The sequence below is a fragment of the Schistocerca nitens genome, chromosome 9 (genome assembly GCF_023898315.1).
Source record: "Schistocerca nitens isolate TAMUIC-IGC-003100 chromosome 9, iqSchNite1.1, whole genome shotgun sequence".
Classification (NCBI taxonomy): domain Eukaryota; kingdom Metazoa; phylum Arthropoda; class Insecta; order Orthoptera; family Acrididae; genus Schistocerca; species Schistocerca nitens.
The window spans coordinates 17,708,559-17,734,663 of NC_064622.1; the positions used below are offsets into that span (position 1 = coordinate 17,708,559).

General features: G+C 43.7%; 1 protein-coding gene across 1 annotated transcript in view; it reads left to right on the forward strand.

Moving 5' to 3' along the window:
- Positions 1-4,883: 4,883 nt before the first annotated feature.
- Positions 4,884-26,105, forward strand: part of LOC126202992 (peptidoglycan-recognition protein SB1-like) — a 157,922-nt gene continuing 136,700 nt past the window's right edge. Inside the window, exon 1 of the mRNA XM_049937189.1 lies at positions 4,884-5,007. Within this exon, the coding sequence (XP_049793146.1) occupies positions 4,971-5,007 (37 nt within the window). The 5' untranslated portion in view covers positions 4,884-4,970. The remainder of the gene's footprint in view (positions 5,008-26,105) is intronic.

Genomic DNA, 26,105 nt, shown 5'->3' on the forward strand with positions numbered 1-26,105 from the left:
ATATGCCAACTAGCTCTGCAGATGATTAAGAAATAGATGAAATGTATGACGAGATAAAAGAAATTATTCAGGTGGTGAAGGGAGACGAAAATTTAATAGTCATGGGTGACTGGATTTGGTCAGTAGGAAAAGGGAGAGAAGGAAACATAGTAGGAGAATATGGATTGGGGGGAAGAAATGAAAGAGGAAGCCGCCTTGTAGAATTCTGCACAGAGCATAACTTAATCATAGCTAACACTTGGTTCAAGAATCATAAAAGAAGGTTGTATACCTGGAAGAATCCTGGAGATACTAAAAGGTATCAGATAGATTATATAATGGTAAGACAGAGATTTAGGAACCAGGTTTTAAATTGTAAGACATTTCCAGGGGCAGATGTGGATTCTGACCACAATCTATTGGTTATGAACTGCAGATTGAAACTGAAGAAACTGCAAAAAGTTGGGAATTTAAGGAGTTGGGACCTGGATAAACTGAAAGAACCAGAGGTTGTAGAGAGTTTCAGGGAGAGCATAAGGGAACAATTGACAGGAATGGGGGAAAGAAATACAGTAGAAGAAGAATGGGTAGCTCTGAGGGATGAAGTAGGGAAGGCAGCAGACGATCAAGTAGGTAAAAAGACGAGGGCTAATAGAAATCCTTGGGTAACAGAAGAAATATTGAATTTAATTGATGAAAGGAGAAAATATAAAAATGCAGTAAATGAAGCAGGCAAAAAGGAATACAAACGTCTCAAAAATGAGATCGACAGGAAGTGCAAAATGGCTAAGCAGGGATGGCTAGTGGACAAATGTAAGGATGCAGAGGCTTGTCTCACTAGGGGTAAGATAGATACTGCCTACAGGAAAATTAGAGAGACCTTTGGAGAGAAGAGAACCACTTGTATGAATATCAAGAACTCAGATGGAAACCCAGTTGTAAGCAAAGAAGGGAAGGCAGAAAGGTGGAAGGAGTATATAGAGGGATTATACAAGGGCGATGTGCTTGAGGACAATATTACGGAAATGGAAGAGGATGTAAATGAAGACGAAATGGGAGATAAGATACTGCGTGAAGAGTTTGACAGAGCACTGAAAGACCTGAGTCGAATCAAGGCCCCGGGAGTAGACAACATTCCATTAGAACTATTGACGGCCTTGGGAGAGCCAGTCATGACAAAACTCTACCATCTGGTGAGCAAGATGTATGAGCCAGGCGAAATACCCTCAGACTTCAAGAAGAATATAATAATTCCAATCCCAAAGAAAGCAGGTGTTGACAGATGTGAAAATTACCGAACTATCAGTTTAATAAGCCACAGCTGCAAAATACTAACGCGAATTCTTTACAGACGAATGGAAAAACTGGTAGAAGCGGACCTCGGGGAAGATCAGTTTGGATTCCGTAGAAATGTTGGAACACGTGAGGCAATACTAACCTTACGACTTATCTTGGTTCAAATGGCTCTGAGCACTATGGGACTCAACTGCTGAGGTCATTAGTCCCCTAGAACTTAGAACCAGTTAAACCTAACTAACCTAAGGACATCACAAACACCCATGCCCGAGGCAGGATTCGAACCTGCGACCGTAGCGGTCTTGCGGTTCCAGACTGCAGCGCCTTTAACCGCACGGCCACTTCGGCCGGCTACGACTTATCTTAGAAGAAAGATTAAGAAAAGGCAAACCTACGTTTCTAGCCTTTGTAGACTTAGAGAAAGCTTTTGACAATGTTAACTGGAATACTCTCTTTCAAATTCTGAAGGTGGTAGGGGTAAAATACAGGGAGCGAAAGGCTATTTACAATTTGTACAGAAACCAGATGGCAGTTATAAGAGTCGAGGGGCATGAAAGGGAAGCAGTGGTTGGGAAAGGAGTGAGACAGGGTTGTAGCCTATCCCCGATGTTATTCAATCTGTATATTGAGCAAGCAGTAAAGGAAGCAAAAGAAAAATTCGGAGTAGGTATTAAAATTCATGGAGAAGAAGTAAAAACTTTGAGGTTCGCCGATGACATTGTAATTCTGTCAGAGACAGCAAAGGACTTGGAAGAGCAGTTGAACGGAATGGACAGTGTCTTGAAACGAGGATATAAGATGAACATCAACAAAAGCAAAACGAGGATAATGGAATGTAGTCAAATTAAATCGGGTAATGCTGAGGGAATTAGATTAGGAAATGAGACACTTAAAGTAGTAAAGGAGTTTTGCTATTTAGGGAGTAAAATAACTAATGATAGTCGAAGTAGAGAGGATATAAAATGTAGACTGGCAATGGCAAGGAAATCGTTTCTGAAGAAGAGAAATTTGTTAACATCGAGTATAGACTTAAGTGTCAGGAAGTCGTTTCTGAAAGTATTTGTATGGAGTGTAGCCATGTACGGAAGTGAAACATGGACGATAAATAGTTTGGACAAGAAGAGAATAGAAGCTTTCGAAATGTGGTGCTACAGAAGAATGCTGAAGATTAGATGGGTAGATCACATAACTAATGAGGTGTTGAATAGGATTGGGGAGAAGAGATGTTTGTGGCACAACTTGACTAGAAGAAGGGATCGGTTGGTAGGACATGTTTTGAGGCATCAAGGGATCACAAATTTAGCATTGGAGGGCAGCGTGGAGGGTGAAAATCGTAGAGGGAGACCAAGAGATGAATACACTAAGCAGATTCAGAAGGATGTAGGTTGCAGTAGGTACTGGGAGATGAAGAAGCTTCCACAGGATAGAGTAGCATGGAGAGCTGCATCAAACCAGTCTCAGGATTGAAGACCACAACAACAACAACATCGTTTTAATTAACAGGTTGGGTCTCATAACAGGTCTTCAGCCAGAGCCAACGACCCGATCCAGTAGGGAAAGTGAACAAGTAAAAGCATTCTTGTTAAAACCCCTCGACATTTGGCTGACCCTTCTACGGTCCCTTATCATCAATAATTGAAAATAAAACCCCTTCCAGTACGTATGGTACCATGACATACGTTTGAAGGTGCATTTAAGGGCATTTATGGATACTGCCCGTGAAATTTATTGCGAATACAGTTAGTAGCACAGATTAAGGAGTCTTTCGGAATCGAAGTGTCGGTAAACCTCATAAACAGGTACGGAGGCTTCAATTTAAACAAACACTGGGGGTCCGGCACCCAGTTTATTAAGATCTCGCAGGCCGTCAAGGAAACGCTGATAGTGTACGCGTCTTACATACCATCGTTGCGGGCTCCGAAAAACAAAATAGCACCAGTGCCTTTATTGGGTCGTTGGGAATCGAACTCACAGTCATGTACAGTGAAGCGGCAAAGGAACTGGTATAGGCATGCGTATTCAAATACAGAGATATGTAAACAGACAGAATATGGCGCTGCAGTAGGCAACGCCTATGTAAGACGACAAGTGTCTGGTGCAGTTGTTAGATCGGTTACTGCTGCTACAATGGCAGGTTATCGAGATTAAAGTGAGTTTGAACGTGGTGTTTCAGTCGGCGCACGAGCGACGGGACACAGCATCTCCGAGGCAGCGATGAAATGCAGATTTTTCCGTACGACCATTTCACGAGCGTACCACGAATATCAGGAACCCTGTAAAGCATCAAATCTCCGACATCGCTGCGACCAAAAAAGAGCCTGCAAGAGCGGGACGAGTGGTAGAAGCGCAACTGTTCCGCAAATTGCTGCAGATTTCAGCGCTGGGCCATCAACAACTGTCAGCGTGCGAACCATTCAACGAGACATGATCGATATGGGCTTTCGGAGCTGAAGGCCCACTCGTGTACCCGTGATAACTGCACGACACAAAGTTTTACGCCTCTCCTCAGTCCGTCAAGCACGTTGCCTGGTCGGACGAGTCTCGTTTCAAATTGTATCGAGCGGACGTACGTGTGCAGGTTTGGAGACAACCTCACGAATCCGCGGTCCCTGCATTTCAGCAGGGGACTGTTCAAGCTGGTGGAGGCTGTGTAACGGTGTGCGGCGTGTGCAGTTGGAGTGATATGGGATCCCTGATACGTCTAGATACGACTCTGACAAGTGACACGAACGTAAGCATCCTGTCTGATCACCTGCATCCATTCCTGTGCATTGTACATTCCGACAGACTTGTGCAATTCCAGCAGGACAATGCGACACGCCACACGTGCAGAATTGTTACAGAGTGGCTCCAGGAACAGTCCTCTGAGTTTAAGCGCCCCCACTGGCCGCCAAACTCCCCAGACAAGAAAATTATTCAGCATATCTGGGATGCTTTGCAACGTGTTGTTCAGAAGAGATCTCCACCCCCTCGTACTTTTATGGATTTATGGATAGTCCTGCAGTATTCATGGTGTCAATTACGTCCAGAACTATTTCAGGCGTTAGTCGAGTCCAAGGCACGTCGTGCTGCGGCACCTCTGCGTACTCGCGGGCTCCCTACACGATATTAGACAGGTGTACCAGTTTCTTTGGCTCTTCGGTGTATAAACAGTGGCGTGCCAACAACAATCAGTCTGTTTGGGATCGAGGCAAGCAGTACACATAACAGAAAAATCGCAGCAGCTGAAGTAGACGGAGGGGTGGTCGTCGAAATATCGTGCAGGAAATGGAAACGAGAACTCGGAAGAACGTGGACAAGTACACCATTCATCGTGCAAATACTCAGTATGTTGTCACATTTTTCGCTGGGGAAGTGTGCAGTAATCGTAGAACTGTCTCCTACTTCGTAACGAACGAAGGAAATGATCCGTCGAACACGCACATAACTATCTAACTCGTCACGACACGGAGATATCGCGACAGTGAGGGGCGAGCTGTTGTCGGACGCTGAGCGATGATTTCGCGCGGTCGGGTGGGGAGTGAGCGGCCAGTGCGCGGGAGGGGGGGGATAGGGGGGAGGTGGGGGGAGGAGGCGCCCGCGCCCAGTTCCTCGCGGGACTCCACCGTGACGTCACGCCGGATCTTCCTCGGTGTGTCCGCCGCGCGCAGTGTAGCTCTGTCAAGCACTGTGGACGGGGTCCGTGCAGGCGGGCGATGGCGAGACGGCTGAACGAAGAGGATCCGGAAGAAGGTAAGGCCGCTGCGCCGCGATTACTCTCTGCGGCGCCGCCTGCTCAGCTCTTGTTTATGGCGTCGGTGGGAAGTGACAGCTGCGTCTCGAAAACTGCTACGGTTTACGCCAGTGTTTACCGGAACCTCTATCTGGCGAGATAAGCACACGGATTTCAGTGACAGTTGCAGGTTAGGTGTTACTGTCGGTGTCAGTTCGCTCCAAATCTCTCGCCTGGATAGGATATCTTTGATGTTTCAGCCGTAAGCGACAGCACAGTTCTTCAAAACTCGACGCACGTCTGCATCTGCTTCCGTAATCTGTGACTCACTGTGCATTGCGTGAGACAGGATACCCTCTTTATTGTACCACACACGTGCAGGTTTCCTCGCTTTTCACTCGCGGATGGAGCGTGCCAAAGCATCGCTGCTTGTACGTCTGTGGTGTGAGGCGTTATTCGCCCCGGGTCTGTGTGCTCGATCTCTGCTGAGTGGACACGTAGCGGCCTGAGGAACATTCGTAGTTTGTGCTCCGAAAGGCGCGACGGTTCTCGAAGATTGCGCAGCGTCTTCTCGGGAGTTGTACTGCTTCTTTTTTCGGGTGTCTGCCAGCTGATATTTATCAGCATTTATGTTAGATCCCTGGTTAATCTAGACAGTATGTGACCGTTCGCACCCCGTCTGTGTATACGCTTCATGTCCTATGTCAGTGCCACAGGTACGGGGCCCGAAGGTTTAGCAGTACGCAAATGCGGTCATTACGAGTGTTTTCTACGCAATGTCTTTTGTGGACAAACTGCAGTTCTCCAGAGCCACACCAACTAATAGCAGCCTGTTTGTCATGTGCCTTGCCTACAACTTGGGACAAAACAAGCCCTAGCGGAACCCTCCATCTCCTTAATGATATCTACGATACTGTCCCACTACCAGCCAGGTTTGAACTCTCCTTCGGTTTTAAATTGTACAAATAATTGCATACATTCACATAAACATATTTAATTTCTAAATACAAATTTTTCTGCAGTTTCTATTTTCTATTGAATTTCAATATTTTCGTAAAAGTAAAGAAATTCTGAAAAGTGATTTTCTTAAATTCACCGAAAAAAACTTTTAAAAAGTAAACTAAAATATCTGTTGCTAATTATAAAACACAATTACACTTACTACTCAAACGTCAGTCACGAGTTATGTGTTTTATATGTCTCCAAGCGACATCAAGGTCGATAACATAGCAACACAGGAACTTATTTACAAATTTTTTTTTACAAATATTTAATTTACTTTCACTAATTGTTCACTGCAGAAAGATTTACATAAATAACAACTCTATAAAAGAAACCAATAAACTAAAACGTATGTAAATTATGCAAATACAAATCACTCAATTTACTCCAGCGTGTTCTTCTCGAAGCTTCTGGAACCGTGGATGACCTAAGCAGCTTTGTCCGTTAGGAATTCACACACTTTTGAACCGTCAGCTGATGCATTTTATCACAAGTAGCGTCGCTTGTGACGCAGCTGTTCTACACAAAGTTTAGAGGGAAGACGTGTGGGACATGTTCCTGTGATGCAATTAGAGCGCATTAAAAGGCTTTGAAAAAAAAATCTGTGTGAAATCTTACGGGACTTAACTGCTAAGGTCATCAGTCCCTAAGCTTACACACTACTTAACCTAAATTATCCTAAGGACAAACACACACACCCATGCCCGGGGGAGGACTCGAACCAGCCGCACAGTCCACGACTGCAGCGCCCTAGGCCGCTCCGCTAATCCCGCGCGGCCAAAATGCTTTGAAATCGACGTTTATCATGTCTGTACACAACTGTGTTTATGTGGATGATGTGGTGAAAGACAGCACTCTAATAAAAGTTCAAGACTAAAGAAACAATATTGCCTTCCATGCAAGTTATTTAAAGGAGCCACTAGCTACGAATTTTAGCAGGATGATTACAACAAGAGGCAGCGTACTGAGAGTGAATATTTATTATATTTTAATAAAATGTTCTGATTTATGAGCTGGTTGTTTATCCACGACAACAAACTGAGTTTCAGTATTATGCTAGGTCGCTGACATGTAAACTCAGTGCTGGTATTTTCATCACGGAATCGTCTTAAAGTGGACCTGTCAGATATCTCTACACTAGCTCACTCCGAAATATTTATGTGACGTAACTGACACTGCTTTTGATTCGTTAATCCTGTAGTCGAAGTATGCCACTTTTTCAGGTGTGGCGAAGTGCACAAGTTTGCACTTCTCTAGATTAAGAGCTAGTCTTAGCACTTCGCCGATCTTTTCTCGAGATTTGACTAGACGTTTCTTCAGTTTTTAGCAGATACAATGTTATCGTGGGTAACTGCATCATCTACGATAATCCCGAACTGCAACTGACGCTGTTCGCTAAGTCATCAATGTAGGGCGGCCCTTCTATGCTGACACGCGGCATAGCGGGTGTTCTCCAGTGTTGTAGATGACTCTCTAAACGTTCTGCGTCCTGGCCGTGCGGAAGTTTCCAGTCAGGGCGAGAGGAGGCGGGAGGATCTGGATAGGAGGCGTTCGGATAACTCAGGATAAACAGTTCCTCATCCATGCATGTAGTAGTAGTTGTAAATACAGTATAATATTCTACACAGGAGGTTTCTACGTGCCGAACCTAGCTTCCGCTAAAGCAGACTCACCGTTACTTTTAAGCCTAGACAATATTGTAAACGTATGAATTACGAATATAAGCAAAAATTATTTGTTTCGTAACTGTGGCATAAAGTCGTATGGCAATGTAATATTTCACTTCTTCCTGAGTTACACCTTCTTCACAAACTCGATACCACTATTTTTCTTAACACCACCCGCGTATGTTCCAGGATAAACATGTTACCGGCATCGAATGAAACAACAAGTTTACCGTTACCAGTCACTGTTTATTTGTATCCACAACGCTTTTTGAAGGTTTAAACCTCCATCATCAGGCGGAACTTCAAGTTTACAACATGTCGCCTGATTATATAAATGAGTATGAAATTTCAGCTATATAGACTTGACAGAAAAGGATCTGTATTCCACTTGCCATATTTATTCCAACTCGTATATTCAGAAACTCAAACCGAAATCTCCATAATCCTTTAAAACGTATTCCGAAATAATACTGTTATTGTGATGTATATATTTTGTACTTTGAGATAATGTTTCTGTTTTGCTATATGTTCTTTGGACCTAGTAGCTTCCTGAGGCTGTCTTTGTTTGTTGTTGTTGTTGTTCTTGTTGTTGTTTTTGTTGTGGTCTTCAGGCCTGAGACTGGTTTGATGCAGCTCTCCATGCTACTCTATCCTGAGCAAGCCTCTTCATCTCCCTGTAACTACAGCAACCTACATCCTTCTGAATCTGCTTACTGTATTCATCTCTTGGTCTTCCTCTACGATTTTTAACCAACACACTTCCCTCCAACACTAAATTGGTGACCCCTTGATGCCTCAGAACGTGTCCTACCAACCGATCCCTCCTTCTAATCAAGTTGTGCCACAAATTCCTCTTCTTTCCAATTCTGTTCAGTACCTCCTCAGTAGTTACGTCATCTACCGATCTATTGCTCAGCATTCTTCTGTAGCACCACATTTCAAAAGCTTCTATCCTCTTCTTGTCCAAACAGTTGGTCGTCCATGTTTCACTTCCATACATGGCAACACTCCATCCAAATACTTTCAGAAAGGACTTCCTGTCACTTAAATCTATACTCGATGTTAATAAATTTATCTCCTTCAGAAACGCTTCCCTTGCCATAGTCAGTCTACATTTTATATCCTCTCTACTTCCACCATCATCAGTTATTTTGCTCCTCAGAGACCGAAACTCATTTACTGCTTTAAGCGTCTCATTTCCTAATCTAATTCCCTCACTATCACCTGATTTAATTCGACTACACTCCATTATCCTTGTTTTGCTTTTGTTGATGTTCATCTTATACCCTCCTTTCAAGACACTGTCGTCTTTCGCTGTCTCTGACAGAATTACAATGTCATCGGCAAACCTCAAAGGTTTTATTTCTTCTGCATGGATTTTAATTCCTACTCCAAATTTTCTTTCGTTTCCTTTACTGCTTCCTCAGTACACATATTGAATAACATCTGGGATAGGCTACAACCATGTCTCACCCCCTTCTCAATTGCTGCTTCCCTTTCGTGCCCCTCGAGTCTTATAACGGCCATTTTGTTTCTGTGCAAATTTTAAATAGCCTTTCGCTCCCTTATTTTACCCCTGCCACCTCAGAATTTGAAAGATAGTATCCCAGTCAACATTGTCAAAAACTTTCTGTAAGTCCACAAATGACAGAAACGTAGGTTTGTTTACAAAATATAATAGTTTAAATGCGACAGAGAAAGGAGCCTGTGACCACTGGAGGTATTCCATTCGATTTGTTTTATTTTTCACCGTTAGATATACCATGTTCTAAATAGTGTTTCATTTCTCTACAAGACAATGCTGTAAATTATCTCAAAATCGTATCAGAGCACGCTCATATGTCAGACTAACAATGTAAATCCACCTGATGATGGAGGTTGAAGCCTCTACGGAGATGCTCAGACAGCGCTGCAAGAGAGGCGTTCTGCATCATGGTGTGGTGTACTGTCAAAGTTCCGAGGGCGCACGTTCCTAGAAGAGCCAGCCAATATGTCGGTTCCTCCTTAGTATATCTCGCAGAAAGACCACGAAGATAAAATTAGAAATATTCGAGCCCAAACAGTGGCTTAGGAGCAATTCTCCTTCCCACGAATCGCGCGTGACTAGAACAGGAAAACGGAGAAGTTACGCAGGTAAACAAAGCACACTGCGCCACACACCGTAAGGTGACTTACGGACTGTAGATGTAGATATGTGTCTGTGAGTTCAGATTTTCATCATATACACATCCGAAAATTTGGAGCACAACTAACAGAGTGGTGTTCATGCGATACACTCATTATGATTCTTCAGCTGCTCCTGGGGTAGTGGCTTGGCTCTGAGCACTATGGGACTCAACTTCTGAGGTCATTAGTCCCCTAGAACTTAGAACTACTTAAACCTAACTAACCTAAGGACATCACACACGTCCACGCCCGAGGCAGGATTCGAACCTGCGACCGTAGCGGTCTCGCGGTTCCAGACTGCAGCGCCTAGAAGCACACGGCCATATGGGCCGGCCCTGGGGTAGTCCATGTCGAAACAATCCATGGGTGAAAGGCCAGATGCCAGTGCCCAATGGACAAAAAGTATTTCGGCAAGCGATGACCTTGCCATAACCTGATGATGGCAACGCGGTGGCTTGTCGAAACACACTGACGTGACAAAATCGCGGGGCACCGCCTAATACCGTGGCCGACCTCCTTGTGCCAGGAGTAGCACAGGAACTCGACGTGGCATGGACTTCAACAAGTGGTTGGAAGTTCCCTGCAGGAACAGTCAGCCATGCTGCCTCTGTAGCCGTCCATAATTGCGAAATTGTTGCCGGTGCAGGATTTTGTGCACGAACTGTCCTCTAGATCACGTCCCATAAATGTTCGGTGGGATTCGAATTGGGCGATCTTGGTGGTCAAACCGTTCGCACGAACTGTCCAGAATGTTTCTCAAACCAATCGTGAACAGTTGTGTCCTGGTGTCATGGTGCAATGTCGTCCGTAAGAATTCCTCCACGAACGGCTGCAGACGGTCTCCAAGTAGCCGAACACAACCTTTTCCAGTCAATGATGGGTTCAGTTGGACCAGAGGACCCACTCCGTTCTATGTAAACACAGGCCACATCATTACGGAGCCACCGCCAGCTTGCACAGTGCCTTGTTCACAGCTTGCGCCCATAGCTTCATGGGTTCTGTGCCTCGCTCAGACACTACCATCAGCTTTTACCAACTGAAATTGGGACTCACCTGACCAGGCCACGTTTTCCAGTCGTCCAGAGTCCCACCGATAAGGCCAGCAGCCCAGCAGAGGAGCTCCAGGCGATGTCGTGCTGTTGGCGAAGGGACTCGCGTCGGTCGTCTGCTGCCAAAAAAAAAAAAAAAAAAAAAAAAAAAAAGTTCAAATGTGTGTGAAATCTTATGGGACTTAACTGCTAAGGTCATCAGTCCCTAAGCTTACTCACTACTTAACCTAAATTATCCTAAGGACAAACACACCCACCCATGCCCGAGGGAGGGCTCGAACCTCCGCCGGGACCAGCCGCACAGTCCACGACTGTAGCGCCCCAGACTGCTCGGCTAATCCCGCGCGGCCCTGCCACAGCCCACTAACGTCAAATTTCGCCGCACTGTCCTGACAGATACGTTCGTCGTGCGTCCCGCACTGATTTCTGCGGTTATTCCCCGCAGTATTGCTTGTCTGTTAGCACTGACAAGTCTATGAAAAACGCCGCTGCTCTCGGTCGCTAACTGAAGGTCGTTGGGCTCTGCGTTATCCATAGTGAGAGGTAATGCCTGAAATGTGGTATTCTCGACACACTCCTGACTCTGTAGATCTCGGAATACTGATTCCCGTAACGATTTCCGAAATGAAATGTCCCATGCATATACAGGGTGTTTCAAAAATGACCGGTATATTTGAAACGGCAATAAAAACTAAACGAGCAGCGATAGAAATACACCGTTTGTTGCAATATGCTTGGGACAACAGTACATTTTCAGGCGGACAAACTTTCGAAATTACAGTAGTTACAATTTTCAACAACAGATGGCGCTGCAAGTGATGTGAAAGATATAGAAGACAACGCAGTCTGTGGGTGCGCCATTCCGTACGTCGTCTTTCTGCTGTAAGCGTGTGCTGTTCACAACGTGCAAGTGTGCTGTGGACAACATGGTTTATTCCTTAGAACAGAGGATTTTTCTGGTGTTGGAATTCCACCGCCTAGAACACAGTGTTGTTGCAACAAGACGAAGTTTTCAACGGAGGTTTAATGTAACCAAAGGACGGAAAAGCGATACAATAAAGGATCTGTTTGCCAAATTTCAACGGACTGTGAACGTGACGGATGAACGTGCTGGAAAGGTAGGGCGACCGCGTACAGCAACCACAGAGGGCAACGCGCAGCTAGTGCAGCAGGTGATCCGACAGCGGCCTCGGGTTTCCGTTCGCCGTGTTGCAGCTGCGGTCCAAATGACGCCAACGTCCACGTATCGTCTCATGCGCCAGAGTTTACACCTGTATCCATACAAAATTCAAACGCGGCAACCCCTCAGCGCCGCTACCATTGCTGCACGAGAGACATTCGCTAACGATATAGTGCACAGGATTGATGACGGCGATATGCATGTGGGCAGCATTTGGTTTACTGACGAAGCTTATTTTTACCTGGACGGCTTCGTCAATAAACAGAACTGGCGCATATGGGGAACCGAAAAGCCCCATGTTGCAGTCCCATCGTCCCTGCATCCTCAAAAAGTACTGGTCTGGGCCGCCATTTCTTCCAAAGGAATCATTGGCCCATTTTTCAGATCCGAAACGATTACTGCATCACGCTATCTGGACATTCTTCGTGAATTTGTGGCGGTACAAACTGCCTTAGACGACACTGCGAACACCTCGTGGTTTATGCAAGATGGTGCCCGGCCACATCGCACGGCCGACGTCTTTAATTTCCTGAATGAATATTTCGATGATCGTGTGATTGCTTTGGGCTATCCGAAACATACAGGAGGCGGCGTGGATTGGCCTCCCTATTCGCCAGACATGAACCCCTGTGACTTCTTTCTGTGGGGACACTTGAAAGACCAGGTGTACCGCCAGAATCCAGAAACAATTGAACAGCTGAAGCAGTACATCTCATCTGCATGTGAAGCCATTCCGCCAGACACGTTGTCAAAGGTTTCGGGTAATTTCATTCAGAGACTACGCCATATTATTGCTACGCATGGTGGATATGTGGAAAATATCGTACTATAGAGTTTCCCAGACCGCAGCGCCATCTGTTGTTGAAAATTGTAACTACTGTAATTTCGAAAGTTTGTCTGCCTGAAAATGTACTGTTGTCCCAAGCATATTGCAACAAACGGTGTATTTCTATCGCTGCTCGTTTAGTTCGTATTGCCGTTTCAAATATACCGGTCATTTTTGAAACACCCTGTAACTGCAAGTACCATTCCGCTTTCTGTTAGTTCCCCTAGTGCGGCCATAATTACACCGGCAACCTTTTCACCTGAATCACCTGGCTACAAATGACAGCTCCTCCAGTGCACCGCCCTTTCATACCTTGTGTACGCGATCCTGCCGTCACCTGTATGTGTGCATATCACTATCGCACGACTTTTGTAACCTCAGTGTATTCTGCCCGTTGGACACTGACATCTGGCCGCCATGATACAGTAAACGTTGATGTTATTCTGTTTCTACTGTTCCTGAATTACTGTCTCTTTCTGAAATCAAGGGACATTTCATTTTATGGAAGCCACGCATTAATTCTTTGAAAAATATCGGAATATCGTTGCCTAGAGTAGGGGAGGGGCAATGGTACGGGTTCGTATCCGATCCGGCACCGCTTTACATGACCAGGAAGTGTTTTTACCAGCTTGGAACGATGATACAATTCATGAAGACAAACTAACCTATTAAGAATGCGGGATGGAAACTGCTGATTCTCGCTGTAGGGAACTAAATAGCAAAGTGGTGGGTGGTAGTGAAATAACGCTAGCCCTCAAAATTTGGAGTACTTCGTACATTACTCAAAATAATGGCCCAACATTTGAACCTCACTTATTTCATCAACAAGAACATATTTTGAGGCAGTGCTATCGTGCTAGGGGAAATATTTTTGACATTTTTGGCGATAATTTTGCAGCCCACACTGTCCTACTTCGGTGGCCAGTTGCCAGAGATCTACGATCTACAGGGACACAAATAGTCGAGCGTTTTCGAAGCATGGCTTCTTATAGCAAGTAGAACGGTACCCTAATCAGTTTTCTAATTCCGTGTCAGTCTTTTTGTGTTGAAAATGGTAACGCACTCACATCATCCCTCCAAATTCCGCGTCTTATAAAGCAACTAGTCTCTCTGCGTTGTTCACGCGTTTTTCACGCAAGTGAGAGCGACTATTCGCCGAGCTTCTTGTGCCGTACCTGTCACACACCTCCTGCATCAAGCAACGCTACGAGTAGCCGAGTGTAGGGAGACAGCTGATTCTCATTAAAGCCTAAGCTCGCTGATTACTTGTACTTACTATACACATAGTGTATTACCATATCTTATGGTAAAAGGTGGAAAACGTACTGTAAACGTATGTAAACAGAATTTCGTATTGTTGTAATGCTTTACTGTTAGCCTATTATATGACAATCTAATGACCTAGTGTAGGTGTAGCAGGGCTGCAAACTTTCATCTCGATTATGTTTGTGTGATAGAAGGAAAAAGCTTTAACTATGATGTATTTCATCCAAAGGGTGTGCAACTGCATACATATAATGTGGGATGATTGCATTGTGGCAAAACATGTTTGAAAATATCTTCAAATAGGTTCTCAAACTGTTTTTCTAATCGCGCCACTGTTTGACCTAATGAAAAGTCATCGCAAACACCTCCGTCTCTTCGATATTTTACAAGCTTTATTCACGTCGCATGTTTGCAAATGTGCCTTTGTTGTACACAAACTGTAATCGATATTGACAAAACTTCATGTTTCCCATATTAACCTGGAACTTCTGTGCATTTATCGAACAGATGACAGAGCAGTATTAAACATCTTCTGTGCATCGTGTCTTGCAGCCAGCAAGAGTCTGAAGTGACATCTTGGGAAACATCATATACGTGCGGCAAAATTTAACTTATCACTTCGACATGTTTCTGGATAAACCCCTAAACCTGTAATCAACAGTCAGAGCTATCACAGGATGTAAACAAGTTCGTGAGAACCACTCTTCGTAAATTACAACTGCTGTAAATAAAAGTAATCGAGTTCTAAGCATTTGTAAGAAATCTGGAGAATTGGCAGTGTTTACGTATGGACTTCATGGATGCTGTTCTGGTACTGCGAACGGCTGAAAGCAAGGGGAAACTACAGCCGTAATTTTTCCCGAGGACATGCAGCTTTACTGTATGGTTAAATGATGATGGCGTCCTCTTGGGTAAAATATTCCGGAGGTAAAATAGTCCCCCATTCGGATCTCCGGGCGGCGACTACTCAAGAGGACGTCGTTATCAGGAAAAAGAAAACTGGCGCTCTACGGATCGGAGCGTGGAATGGCAGATCCCTTAATCGGGCAGGTAGGTTAGAAAATTTAAAAAGGGAAATGGATAGGTTAAAGTTAGATATAGTGGGAATTAGAGAGGTTCGGTGGCAGGGGGAACAAGACTTTTAGTCAGGTGAATACAGGGTTATAAATACAAAATCAAATAGGGGTAATGCAGGAGTAGGTTTAATAATGAATAAAAAAATAGGAGTGCGGGTAAGCTACTACAAACAGCATAGTGAACGCATTATTGTGGCCAAGATAGACACGAAGCCCATGCCTACCACAGTAGTACAAGTTTATATGCCAACTAGCTCTGCAGATGACGAAGAAATTGATGAAATGTATGATGAGATACAAGAAATTATTCAGGTAGTGAAGGGAGACGAAAATTTAATAGTCATAGGTGACTGGAATTCGACAGTAGGAAAAGGGAGAGAGGGAAACATAGTAGGTGAATATGGCTTGGGGCTAAGAAATGAAAGAGGAAGCCGCCTGGTAGAATTCTGCGCAGAGCATAACTTAATCATAGCTAACACTTGGTTTAAGAATCATGAAAGAAGGTTGTATACATGGAAGAACCCTGGAGATACTAGTAGGTATCAGATAGATTATATAATGGTAAGACAGAGATTTAGGAACCAGGTTTTAAATTGTATGACATTTCCAGGGGCAGATGTTGATTCTGACCACAATCTATTGGTTATTAACTGTAGATTAAAACTGAAGAAACTGCAAAAAGGTGGGAATTCAAGGAGATGGGACCTGGATAAAATGACTAAACCAGAGGTTGTACAGAGTATCAGGGAGAGCATAAGGGAACAACTGACAGGAATGGGGGAAAGAAATACAGTAGAAGAAGAATGGGTAGCTTTGAGGGATGAAATAGTGAAGGCAGCAGAGGATCAAGTAGGTAAAAAGACGAGGGCTAGTAGAAAACCTTCGGTAACAGAAGAAATATTGAATTTAATTGATGATAGGAGAAAATATAAAAATGCAGTAAATGAAGCAGGCAAAAAGGAATACAAACGTCTCAAAAATGAGATCGACAGGAAGTGCAAAATGGCTAAGCAGGGTTGGCTAGAGGGCAAATGTAAGGATGTAGAGGCTTATCTCACTAGGGGTAAGATACATACTGCCTACAGGAAAATTAAAGAGACCTTTGGAGAAAGGAGAACCACTTGCATGAATATCAAGAGCTTTGATGGAAACCCAGTTCTAAGCAAAGAAGGGAAAGCAGAAAGGTGGAAGGAATATATAGAGGGTCTATACAAGGGTGATGTACTTGAGGACGATATTATGGAAATGGAAGAGGATGTAGATGAAGATGAAATTGTAGATATGATATTGTGTGAAGAGTTTGACAGAGCACAGAAAGACCTGAGTCGAAACAAGGCCCCCGGAGTAGACAACATTCCATTAGAACTACTGACAACCTTGGGAGAGCCAGACCTGACAAAACTCTACCATCTGGTGAGCAAGATGTATGAGACAGGCAAATACCCTCAGACTTCAAAAAGAATATAATAAATAATTCCAATCCTAAAGAATGCAGGTGTTGACAGATGTGAAAATTACCGAACTATCAGTTTAATAAGTCACAGCTGCAAAATACTAACGCGAATTCTTTACAGACGAATGGAAAAACTGATAGAAGCCGACCTCGGGGAAGATCAGTTTGGATTCCGTAGAAATGTTGGAACACGTGAGGCAATACTGACCCTACGACTTATCTTAGAAGAAAGATTAAGGAAAGGCAAACCTACGTTTCTAGCATTTGTAGACTTAGAGAAAGCTTTTGACAATGTTGATTGGAATGCTCTCTTTCAAATTCTGAAGGTGGCAGGGGTAAAATACAGAGAGCGAAAGGCTATTTACAATTTGTAGAGAAACCAGATGGCAGTGATAAAGAGTCGAGGGACACGAAAGGGAAGCAGTGGTTGGGAATGGAGTGTTCAAATGTGTTCAAATGTGTGTGAAATCTTATGGGACTTAACTGCTAAGGTCATCAGTCCCTAAGCTTACACACTACTCAACCTAAATTATCCTAAGGAGAAACACACACACCCATGCCCGAGGGAGGACTCGAACCTCTGCCGGGACCAGCCGCACAGTCTATGACTGCAGCGCCTTAGTGGGAAGGGAGTGAGACAGGGTTGTAGCCTATCCCCGTTGTTATTCAATCTGTAAATTGAGCAAGCAATAAAGGAAACAAAAGAAAAATTTGGAGTAGGTATTAAAATCCAGGGAGAAGAAATAAAAACTTTGAGGTTCGCCGATGACATTGTAATACTGTCAGAGACAGCAAAGGACTTGGAAGAGCAGTTGAACGGAATGGACAGTGTCTTGAAAGGAGGATACAGGATGAACATCAACAAAAGCAAAACGAGGATAATGCAATGTAGTCGAATTAAGTCGGGTGATGCTTCGGGAATTAGATTAGGAAATGAGACACTTAAAGCAGTAAAGGAGTTTTGCTATGTGGGGAGCAAAATAACTGATGATGGCCGAAGTAGAGAGGATATAAAATGTAGACTGGCAATGGCAAGAAAAGCGTTTATGAAGAAGAGAAATTTGTTAACATCGAGTATAGATTTAAGTGTCAGGAAATCGTTTCTAAAAGTATTTGTATGGAGTGCAGCCATGTATGGAAGTGAAACATGGACGACAAACAGTTTAGACAAGAAGATAATAGAAGCTTTCGAAATGTGGTGCTACAGAAGAATGCAGAAGATTAGATGGGTAGATCACATAACTAATGAGGAGGTATTGAATAGGATTGGGGAGAAGAGGAGCTTGTGGCACAACTTGACTAGAAGAAGGGATCGGTTGGTAGGACATGTTCTGAGACATGAAGGGATTACCAATTTAGTATTGGAGGGCAGCGTGGAGGGTAAAAATCGTAGAGGGAGACCAAGCTATAAATACACTAAGCAGATTCAGAAGGATGTAGACTGCAGTAGGTACTGGGAGATGAAGAAGCTTGCACAGGATAGAGTAGCATGGAGAGCTGCATCAAACCAGTCTCAGGACTGAAGACCAGAACAACAACAACATCATGGTGTAACTACATCTTTACAATAGTGCGCTGAAGACGAAAGGAGAAGAACGTGTACGACTAGTCAGTATTAACAGTGTGTAACCTCGACTCACACCATTCCATTTAGCACGTATATTAACAGCGCACTATAGTTCAATAATTCGTACCACACAACTGCAGTTATTAGGTATTGGCTAGACGTACGCATCATAGACTATACATCAACTTCCATTAGTTTCAGGATGCGACAGTCAATATTTGTACCGTGTCGCCTGTACGGTGTTAATTCTACAAATTTCACCGAAATGTTTTAACCCTCTATTTGAGGTTTTTATCCTTCTTTTTTTTTTTAACCTAGGGTGCAATGTATTAAGAGTAGTTTTCATGAACGCTTTCATACTTTGACGGGTCTAACTGCCGGTATCATTTTAAATGCGAACATTTCAGTTTAGATTTTACAGCGACTGTTATTGATATCGAAAGAAGCAACAAGTTTACTCCTACCAGTCACTGTTCACTTACATCCACAACACGTTTCGAATGTTTAACCCTCCATCATCAGGTGGATTTACGCTGTTAATATGACGAGGGGCAACAGCCTTTTCAGTAGTTGCAGGAGCAACAGTCTGAATGATTGACTGATCTGGCCTCCTAACATTAACCGAAACGACGTTGCTGTTAATCATTATTAAACATACTGCTGCATTACCCATATTTGATTTTGTATTTATAACCCTGTATCCATCTGACCGGAAGTGCTGTTCCTCCTGTCACTGAACTACACTAATTCCCACTATATCTAACATCAACCTATCCATTTCCCTTATTATACTTCCTAACCTACCTGCCCGATTAAGGGATCTGACATTCCACGCTCCGATCCGTAGAACGCCAGTTTTGTTTCTCCCGATAACGACGTCCTTTTGAGTATTCCCCGCCCGGAGATCCGAATGGGGAACTGTTATACCTCCGGAATATTTTACCTAAGAGAACGCCATCATCATTTAACCATACAGTAGATCGCCTTAATTTTGGTGTAACCATGACCTGATGGATAAGTGCCAATCGGATTTAGCTGATAAGGAGCCGTTTCTAATCAGAATTACGTGTCGTCAACAATGTTCAGCTTAATGACAAAGGATTTTTGCAATAACTAGTGCCAGGATGTTTTAGATTGTTTCACTGATATATTCTGTTTAGACACAATATAAGACAGACACTACTTTCATCTCACACTTCTAATTACGGTTAATCTCGTCACAAGTCAGTATTTTTGGTATTACGTCACATGTTGTAACAATGGTCAGCACACCCAATCCTCATTGCAATCCAGTGTGTTTCTAGCGCGGTTGACGCGAAGACGAATATCCGGCACACTGTAAACATTTAAAACTCTTGTCAGAAATATCATTTGTCCTAGACTCGACTAACTGACGCTTAATTCACTTAGCGCTAGCGGCGCTTGACAGTCAATTTGTCCTACCATCGACCCGTGTGTTTATCGTTAGGTAAGGGATCGCGGAACCCTTACAAAGGATGACAGCTGTAATGTCCCTGTGCGCGCTGTTATTAGCCTGACCTAATGTTTATAGCAACGAACCCCAAGTTGCATACAACATAATACCATGTTAGCATTTACAATAATTTCACTTCTCTTCTTGAGTTTTAAATTAATTTAGTTGCACTAGCAAAGACTTATTTGCTCTCACAGCAACGATAGCCTAACATCTTTACCAGTGGAACGTCTTTAAAAATATTGTTCATGTTACTCATGTAAAGCTGGACGACGCTGTGTAAATCGTTATCGTGTGTGCTGCCATTAAAACAGCAAATGGTGTAGTATAAAGAGTTCTCCAGTGAACTGAATCGAATTCACATAGTGCATGTCCAGAAATTGGTTAATTTTAAACTTCTTAACAAAGCCACACGGCAATTTCGTCACACAGAACAGTACAGCAGGTACGTTTTCACCAAATTTCAAATTTTATTAATTTTAAAACCTTTTCACGAACGCTTCGATAGGTATCAAGAAGAACTAAATCTCTAAAAAATTTCACCAAATTACTAACGAAAACGTTTGTATATCCTAGTGCAACGAATCAATAATGATTACAAAACGAGACCCAAGGAAAAAAGCGAGAAAACCCGTAACAACAGTCTGAAAGTGGATTTGTAAGGAATTAGAAACCGGTCATTGTTTGATTCAGGTAAACGTTTTTACACCATACTTGTCGCTGGTAGCTTTTCAGTTATAAACAACGTGGTATTACAGCGACAGTTCTCGAAAAGTCAATTGTCGACAAAGTAGCGTTTGTCTAGTCTTCACAGTCTTTACGGGATCGATGTGTGTGTGTGTGTGTGTGTGTGTGTGTGTGTGTGTGTGACCGGCCGGTGTGGCCGTGCGGTTCTAGGCGCTTCAGTCTGGAACCGCGTGACCGCTACGGTCGCAGGTTCGAAGCCTGCCTCGGGCATGGATGTGTGTGATGTCCTTAGGTTAGTTAGGTTTAAGTAGTTCTAAGTTCTAGGGGACTGATGACCACAGATGTTAAGTCCCATAGTGCTCAGCGCCATTTGAACCATTTATGTGCGTGTGTGAGTGTGTGTGTGTGTGTGTGTGTGTGTGTGTGTGTGTGTGCGCGAGCGGGGAGGGGGGGGACTGTACTTTAGTACAGTGTATCTGTCTATTCCTTATATTTTTTCACCGTCTGCTACTTCTACATGTTCCAATCACACTTCATCCAAGATAACATGTTGCGTACTCCCTACCAAGAAATCCTCAATCCTGTCACAAATTTCCTCTGATGCCCTGCAAGATCGTAGTTTCGTTAATAATCGTTAGTGTAGTGCCGAGTGAGACGCATTTCAGAACACGACTGTGTGTGTCTGAATGTGGCATCTGACGGCACCAAACAGTAGATGATTAGCACGTTTTATCTACGAACAATGAGCTCTTCTAATATTTCTCCTTTACCAGCGAGGTATATAATGAAACAAGTACGTTTAATCACATGGACCAACCATCCCATTGGATATCTTCTCCTCTATCTGCTGGTGTCAACATTAACGTTGTACTGTAGGGAAGCAGCCTACTCACGCTGTAGTAAATTCATATCAGTCTTTCCATTGTGTGCCAGCCAGTCTGCTGTAACTAGCTCTGACGTCATAAATGTTGCGCAATACTTTAAAAATCAAGCAAATAACCTAAAACTTTTCTAGCATGTCAGGTGTAATACTAAATTAATATGTGTTAAATATCAGTTCGATAACTTAAGCCATTTTCGAAATTTGGACGTTTTTCTGTAAAAATCATTGGCGCAACAGAAAAGAGCTAGAGACTTCAAAATTTATATTTAGATTCATTTTTCATAATGATTTAATAAAAACAGTACTTTGGATTTCACAAATTAAGATTTTAGTGGAAATTCATGATTTTCTGGTTTTCGTCTCAAAACTTAAGGAAGCAAGATAGATTAAGTAGGTTAATAAATAAGGCTAGGATGTTTAGATTTAAATAGGTTGGAGATCCGCTATAACTATAAAGATGTGAAAAGTTTCATTTGAATACCTATAAAATTATAGCGATAGCGTATCTCCAAAGGGCCAGTTCAGAGCTCGTCTAATGCGTGCAGTGTAATTAAATTAATTCTCTCGCCCAAAATGTTTAACTTAGCCACGTCAAAATTTTATTATCAATACTTACCTACGTGCTGAATGCACATTTAAATTAAGAGCTTCATCGGCCATCAGCAAGAGAAGCTATGATTTATTCGGTAACTTGAAGTGGTGCGTTACTAGCCCAGCGGCTAGTCGGGAGAGCCGATTTGATCAGGCGTTCCCTTAGCCGTCCGCACCGCGGCTTTATATATAAGAACGCTGCGCGAGGAAGGAAGGCCCCAGTTCTCTCCAGACGCTGAATAACACGCCATCTGTGTCGGGAGTCGCGTCGCGTCGGTATCACTGCTACAAACAGCCTCGGATGCCGTATTAAGTTACTCGAGATACGCGTAACCATAAAATCATTTTCAAGTGAAGTGTTAATTCTGGGATGATTTTCATTATCTAGCTTCAGTTTGCGTATTGTCGTATTTTCACTTGCCGTCGCGGGACAGACACTCTACTAATTATTTAGCGTGGCGTTTGATTAATCATCAAATTATGGCGAGCATTCATTTTAACATTTAATTCGGACATTTATAGTTGCATCAGCGCATTAGACTCTGAACTGCTCTGTTAGTTAGGTTGTATGGATACTTGTGTTTTTTATCTGTGACTTTCAGAATATACTCAACTATTTTAGAAAATCGTTTTTGATTATAAATCCCGGACAATCTCCTATTTCCTCAGAGCTATAAGCTGCAGCTATAATTGTATTCTTAGATGAAGTGGGCACTAGGAATTCTAATTACACTTTCTGGTTGCTAAGGTGTAATTAGAGAGCCAGTGTTGAGAACGGCGAAAGACAGCATAAATATCATACTAAATAATAGGAACTGATTTTACATACATTCAAACTTTTATGCAACAACAATATTTTCTCAATAACTCGTCGCCCCACAGTACCTCGCATCGTTTGCTAATTAAAGACAATGAAAGGGCTTCTCTAGCTTTTATGTCTCTAGAGCTCAGTAAAAACTCGTAAATGTATACAAGTAAAAATACTTAGATCCAACTAAACACTACATCCAGTGTATCTTGACGGGCTCCTGTTTGTTCTACTGTTACGTTGTGTTGATTAGTCATTAAACGCCAATTACAAACAAAAGGCAGCTTGCGGCTGAAAAAAAATGTGTAAGAACATTTTAGTTATCTTTCTCGCAGATCGTTTTAATTACTATGGCAAGGCATTTAAACCATTAGGTAATAGCGCCGCTATCAGGATGCAAATCGTGTTTGCTTTAAATATTCGCCTTAGCGGTACTCAGCGTTGGTTGCTTTTGAGACTGGACGTCGTGAGTTGACGTTAGTCAAGAATACCTCTGGGGCAACAAAGACGTCATTATCAACACGTAACTGAGTTTGAACGAGGTCGTGTGATAGGGCGGCGAGAAACTGCACAAAGACTTGTCAGGAATGTAGCCACTGTACATGGCGGCCGGCAGCGGTGGTTGTAGGAACGTACGGTTTGAAGAAGACCGAGCTCGTAACGGCCACGTGGCATAACCGAGAGTGAAGATCATGGTGTCCGGCGTATGGCTCTGGCGTATCGTTCTCCATCTGCAGTAGTATTTGGCATCAAGTGACACAACGAACTGTTACAAATCTGTTATTTCAAGGGTGCGTCCGAGACAGACGGTCCGTAGCGTGCATTCCATTGTCCCCAAATTACCACCATTTGCGACTTCAGTGGTGTGGAGCGAGAGCTAATTGAAGGGTAGGGAGGAGGTCTGTTGTGTTTTCTGAGGGAACCTGGTTATGCCTCTGTGCCAGTGATGGCCGCGTGTTGGTTAGAAGGAGAGCTGTTGAGGGTCTGCAACCAACCTGCCTGCGTGTTAGACTCACGGCGCCTACACGTGAAATTACGGTCTGAAGTGCGATTTTGTCTGACACCAGTGGCGGTCTCGAGGTTATCCCACCCATACTGACTGCAAATTTGTACGCCAGTCTGATGATTCGACGTTTTGTGTTGCCATTCTTGAACAGCACTCCAGGGGGTGTTTTCCAACAGGATAACGTTTGTGTTTCCTCTTGGCCGCTACCTTGAACTTCCAGCGTCGGAGGGTGGTACGGGACTTCTCACCGCCACACTTTCAATGTGCACTCCAATGATGTCATTGCACGGATGCCATTGTCCAATAGAAACATTTTAACCTTACACCAGGACAGAAAGACTGCCATCCGCCGGTGACGCTGTACCACAACCTACTACAAAAAAAGAGGAAAAAAAGCACATTAGAAAAAATAGTATCACGGAATCTGAATCGTCCTAAACTTTGTAATCCTGCCCGTTAGCGCATTGTAACTACGCGAAACACTGTTGTTAGTGCTACTATGTTCATGGATCCATTTGGTGGAGACGCCTCTCTGGTGCCCCGTGTATCAGTTATTCCAGCAATTGTTGTTGTTGTTGTCTTCAGTCCTGAGACTGGTCTGATGCAGCTCTCCATGCTACTCTATCCTGTGCAAGCTTCCTACTGCAACCTACATCCTTATGAATCTGCTTAGTGTATTCATCTCTTGGTCTCCCTCTACAATTTTTACCCTCCACGCTGCCCTCCAATGGTAAATCGCTTGATGCCTCAGAACATGTCCTACCAACCGATCGCTTCTCCTAGTCAAGTTGTGCCACAAACTCCTCTTCTCCCCAATCCTATTCAATACCTCATCATTAGTTATGTGGTCTACCCATCTAATCTTCAGCATTTTCCTGTAGCACCACATTTCGAAAGCTTCTATTCTCTTCTTGTCCAAACTATTTATCGTCCACGTTTCATTTCCATACATGGCTACTCTTCATACAAATACTTTCAGAAACGACATCCTGACATTTAAATCTCTACTCGATGTTAACAATTTTTCTCTTCTTCAGAAACGCTTTCCTTGCCATTGCCAGTCTACATTTTATATCCTCTCTACTTCGACCATCGTCAGTTATTTTGCTCCCCAAATAGCAAAACTCCTTTATTACTTTAAGTGTCTCATTTCGTAATCTAATTCTCTGAGCATCACCCAACTTAATTCGACTAGATTCCATTATCCTCGTTTTGCTTTTGTTGATGTTCATCTTATATCCTCCTTTCAAGACACTGTCCATTCCGTTCACCTGCTCTTCCAAGTACTTTGCTGTCTCTGGGAGAATTACAATCTCATCGGCGTACCTCAAAGTTTTTATTTCTTCTCCGTGGATTTTAATATCTACTCCGAATTTTTCTTTTGTTTCCTTTACTGCTTGTTCAATATACAGACTGAATAGCATCGGGGAGAGGCTACAACCCTGTCTCACTCCCTTCCCAGCCACTGCTTCCCTTTCATGTCCCTCCAGCCGATTAACGCACTCAATTTAAGCGACTTGAATGCCATCAAGGTTTTGTTTGCAACAACAACTAACTACGCTCATGTTCAAAGAGGGGGCGGGGAAGAGAGAAGGGGAGGAAGAGGTGGGGAGAGAGAGGAAGGAGGAGAAGGAAATGGACAGGGGCGGGGGGGGGGGGGGGGGCAGAACGAGATTAGGTCGAACATCGAGTCCCATTACATATTCAGCAGTTGCGAAGCATTACCGGGTTTGCTGGTTTCTTGCAGTAATAACATTATCGTAGAACCTGCTTCACTGAGCAAGGCAGCATGCGCCGTCTAAAAGTGACCAGACAACGATTGCAAAATATTTCGAACAACGGCTTTTGCGTGCGAACGATAAACGGAAAGCTAGGATGCGCTCCGTCGTTTCGAGCACGGTTAGGACGCGATGTTCCGCAGCCTACAGTTGATTCCAAAGAGCATGATGTTCACAGCTGCGATAGAGGTGGCGCAAGCACTCCCTCACATCAACATGCTCTCACCTCGGTACCGTACAGCCAGGCAGTAACGACAGATGTGTACACGCCGCCTACCTTACTGCCGCACACTGACGTCGGAAGCCGACCACCAGCTCTCCCTGCCACCGTGGGCAGTCAGGCCGTGTCCCGGTTGACTTTGGCCAGCACTCCCGGCACAGTTTACGTCCTCCTTCCTCGTACCAGCGTCGTCGCAAAGGTTACCGTTCGCTGAGCTGTCCAACTTTTCCGGCTCCACGCTTTTGCTTCATACTGCGTGGCGTTGGGCGATGTCGAGGAAATCAGAGAGGCGACCTTGATAGCGCGCTCTGGTAGACGCGATAAACCGAGTCGTCGATAGTCCCGGCTAAAGGAAGTTGCAAACTTCTGGTACCGAAGGTTATATCCTTGAGAAGTACACGCCGGCCGCGGTGACCGAG